Source organism: Fomitopsis serialis (genome assembly GCF_022376445.1).
Source record: "Fomitopsis serialis strain Sig1Antser10 chromosome Unknown B0H18scaffold_785, whole genome shotgun sequence".
In the NCBI taxonomy this organism is placed as follows: domain Eukaryota; kingdom Fungi; phylum Basidiomycota; class Agaricomycetes; order Polyporales; family Fomitopsidaceae; genus Fomitopsis; species Fomitopsis serialis.
This window is the reverse complement of record NW_025955745.1, coordinates 7,572-11,445: the sequence shown is the minus strand read 5'-3', so window position 1 is coordinate 11,445 and position 3,874 is coordinate 7,572. Positions and strand designations below refer to the sequence as shown.

Here is a 3,874-nt window from a genome sequence, read left to right as displayed (position 1 = left end):
TGGGGGGGCAGGAGTGCTCATTGGGGCACGCTTCGCCACGGCGGTTGCGAACGGCTGAGAAACGGAGGTGGCAGGCAACGGGGGTCGGTGCAGTTGGGCGGCGCGCTTGCTCGACCCTGGCAGCGGGCACATGGAGAGCGGACGGCGGCATGTCCCAATCGAGCTGTGACACGACGGAGGATGACAGGGACCGAGGGAGGAAGGAGACGGCGACCATGCGCAGATCATTGAGAGGAAGACTGAACCCTAAGTCTGGGGCAAGGAAGCGCCACAAACCGCCATTTCCATTTCGAGCGAATCCAGACGAGAACTTTCGACGACCGGTCAGCCCGTGACAGAGAAGTCGTTTACGAGGTACAGAAGGAACGTTCTACTGTATACTCCCGGGCATCTACGAACCCCCCTGTGACTTCGGCGAGCTACTGCTGAAATGGAGGTCGGAGCGCGACGGGCGTCCAGGGCTGCCCGGAAGATCGAATGCGGGTTGGCGAGGCGAAAGGAGACGGAGTGGAGGTGTCGAACTGGAACAGCACTTCGCGCGTAAGCAAGCCCTGGATGGCTTGCTGGAACAGAACGTCAGCGGGCAGTGCTCAGGGTAAAACGGGGAGCTACTTGATAGCGGCGGGCTCGAATAGACCGCCGTGTTAAGGGAGGCCCAATGTCCGCGACAATCTGGTGAAGGCGCACGGCGTGCTGGCTGCGAAGGGTAGCCGGTGAAAGAGAGAAATTTGACGGCAATCTTGCATGCGCCGGAGGGCGCGCGCGGTGAAAGCCCGCTGGATGTCCCGGCCGACAGAGAGGTATGGTCGGGGACGCTTTGTGCATGTCATCATCGAGCATTTGAATGCTTCGATGACGTCGAGACGCTCTGCGGGATTCCGTAAATGGTTCGGAGAGATGGACGATCGAACTAACCGTCTCTGCGGCGCAAGCGTGGATATGTCAAATACGCCGGTGATGTGTCGTACGCTTGAAGGTCGGAGGTAATACGAGCGGCATCGGATCTGGGGCAAGAATCTGACGTACAACATGACGACGTGAAGGAAATGCTGGGCGGTGTAATGCGAAGCGTAGGGATAACCGGCGCCGGGTGGACCGAAACCGATACGGCGGTGAGCATCACCAGATCGCCGACCCTATTCACGGTCAGGGAAGCACTACGGCGGACGTACGACGTACTTGGAACTGGGTCAGTCAACGCTGGGAGGAAGTGTCGTCATCCCACATCGCACGGAAGAGACGGGTGTCGTCCACGATGACCGCGTGGATGGAGCCGTCGGCGTAAGCCAGCGTTTGACTCTGACGACAAGAACGAACTGCAAAGGACGTCACACACGTCAAAGATCAATTCAAGGCGTGGCGCGTACCTTGTCAAACAGTTCGCCATCCAGCCACCAAGTAGGCCCTTCCAACGATTCCCCGAAGATTTGAGCGCGGGACAGAGCTCGAGAGTGACAGGTCGCAAACCATGCGACAAGACTGCCTGCGTGTGTGTCAGGGTAGGAGTACAGGATGGAAGCCAGGGAATCCTACGTCTTCAAACGGGAGAGCCTTCGCCGGCGTGATGTCCCACTCAGTGGGCGTGGTCGTGTCATCTTCCACACCCTCGTCGGCCGCTTTGGGACTCTTGCTGACAAGCCCTCCGCGCCGGGGGACCGGGGTTGAGCAACGACGTCCGTGGCGTCTACGTAGAAGGAATGAGACTACGTCACTGCGACATAGAAGACCTACCAATTGGGGCGATCTTGTCGCGGGCGCCGCTTGCTGCGTCTTTGGAACGGGGAGACCCACCGATCGTACCGGGCCGAGGAGTTGGAGATGGATCCGGCGAGCTTGGTTTGACATCGGGGTCGCTAGCGGCCAATGCTGGCGAGGTTGGGGCGCCCGATGTCTTGCCCGAAGGATCGAACTGCTCCGCTGCTTCTAGCAGCACCGGATCGTCGCCTAAAGGAAGCAGTCAGTAGGACACAGCGCATACAACCAGCGATAGACGTACTGTAGAACTGGAAGTAATCTGGGAAGAGGTGAAGAAGGGTCAGTGTAAGCCAACACGACTGCAGAGAACGTAAACAACCCACCATCCGAAGGCGGTTGAGAAAGAGACATGGTTTGAGGGGCACGAGGGAGGAGAGAGGCGAAGAGGCAGTATTTATATGGAATGGGGGCGAGGAACGGATGACGGAAGCTGACGTCGTCCACGTATGGAAGGATGACGCGAAGTCCGGTAGGGCTGCAGCGTCGCGGGCTAATACCGGTCCCCACATAGTGATTGACGAGCGTGTTTACCAAACGGAATGAGCACCGGAGGAGTACCGCGCAAGTAGACTTACTATACGGAACAACATGGCTACAGTACGTATGCAACCTGTCAATGAGTAGTCAGTAAAGGACAAACAGGGATAACTGCGACGTTGTCCGCGCCCTGACGCACGCACCATAGGGCCTCGGTTAGACCCAGCGACGTCGCGCGAAAGGGCGCGAGACACGGCAGAGCAGGCTAGCACACCTTGACATTATCTGTGCGCATGAGCTACATGCCAGGTGGACGGTGCTTGAGCAGGTAAAGCGTCCGACCAAACGGCTGCAGACAGCATTCGCAGTCGGTCGTACACTCCGTGGGACGCTCGCCCGGGGGGGGGGGGGGGGGTGGCTAGATTACAGCCAGGTTGAGACTTTCATTCGGCTGCTGCCCGGAAAGGTATGAATTCTTGCGTGGAGAATGCTGCGAACCAAGCTGACGTATACTACACAAATGCGAGGCAGATCCGTGTACAGAGCTACTGCAAGACTACGACGGTATCACTAGATAGGAATTGTGTGAGGGACGATAGGTTGTAGGGAGTAGCGATGTACGACAAAGTATGTACGATTAGTCCGCAGGGAGGCGATGGGGAACTACTGCAGCGCGCCCACACAAGTCATAGAACGCCTGACAGTAAAACGACACCACGTCGTGCTCGACCTCCAGTATGAGGTTCGGGTGGTCCTCGGGGCGCAGCGTACGCTGGAGAGACGACGCGTTGGCCATTCACCAGGACACGGCGAAGGTGCTCGACGTACGCCGCGAGAACTCCGGACTGGAGAGAAGCCAGCCCTCCGTTGGACGCGGGGTATTGAGTGAGAACGAGTGAGCCATTCTGAAAGCATTTGGCGATCTCGGCGCGACGCTGCGTCCAGGCATACCGGCCCGTGGAAACCTGGCGGGTCAGTTTGAAGTCGACCGCAGCAAGTTCGAGGCGGAACGAGAGCTCGTACAGCTCCCACACCACCTTGCGTGCCAAGCTCGGTACGACCTCGCGGATGGGAGTCTTGACGGTGAACTCGAAGAATTGGAGCGTGGACGGCGTAGCGAAGTCGTCGGTGGGGAAGAAGCGACCAAACGCCTGCATCGCCTCTACACGATGCTTGGCTGACTTCGCCGCGGAGGTAGGAGTTGCCGCGGCGGCAGTTCGACGCTGTTCGTCCGTCATCACTAGGAGCGCATTCCAGATTGGCTTGCTGTACGGAACCAAGGCGTCGCTGTAAACAGCGTCCTGCATGTGCGCAAGCCACGCAGGACGGATGGTTAGCCACGTTTCCAAGAACCGCGCGAGACTGTTCGCAGTAGCGAACGTCGCCGGGTTAGGACAGTAGTGTCCGGACGGGAGACGGTCCTTAGACAGACGGGCAGGGTCGTTTTGGACCCGCTCGAGGGCCTTCGACCACTGCGTGATAGGAGGCGGTATGAGCGAGCTGTCGGCATCCACAAAGTGGTCGCGTCCCGCCTTCGGGGTCGGAGGAGTGTGGGTGGAACCTGTTAATCTGGTTAGGACAGAAACAGTAGGAAGGTAAACCCTACGTACCAGTCGGGGGAGGTGCCTTGTGGGCAGCCTTC

General features: G+C 58.8%; 1 protein-coding gene across 1 annotated transcript; it reads right to left on the bottom strand.

The window, feature by feature from the left end:
• Positions 1-325: 325 nt before the first annotated feature.
• B0H18DRAFT_637676 (uncharacterized protein) lies at positions 326-937 on the bottom strand. Its single transcript, XM_048038897.1, has 3 exons — positions 916-937; positions 613-866; positions 326-563 (listed from the first exon to the last, which is right to left on the bottom strand). Exons 2-3 carry the CDS (start codon positions 838-840, stop codon positions 420-422), a joined length of 372 nt encoding a protein of 123 aa, XP_047884225.1. The 5' UTR covers positions 841-866; positions 916-937; the 3' UTR covers positions 326-419.
• Between the last annotated feature and the right edge of the window lie 2,937 nt (positions 938-3,874).

What these genes read in the sequence shown, in the direction of transcription:
- B0H18DRAFT_637676 (XM_048038897.1), bottom strand. Translation starts at nt 840, where the DNA reads ATGCTCGATGATGACATGCACAAAGCGTCCCCGACCATACCTCTCTGT. An exon ending in TTCGAGCCCGCCGCTATCAA is followed by an intron (nt 564 to 612) that starts GTAGCTCCCCGT and finishes GTTCTGTTCCAG; the next exon opens with CAAGCCATCCAGGGCTTGCT.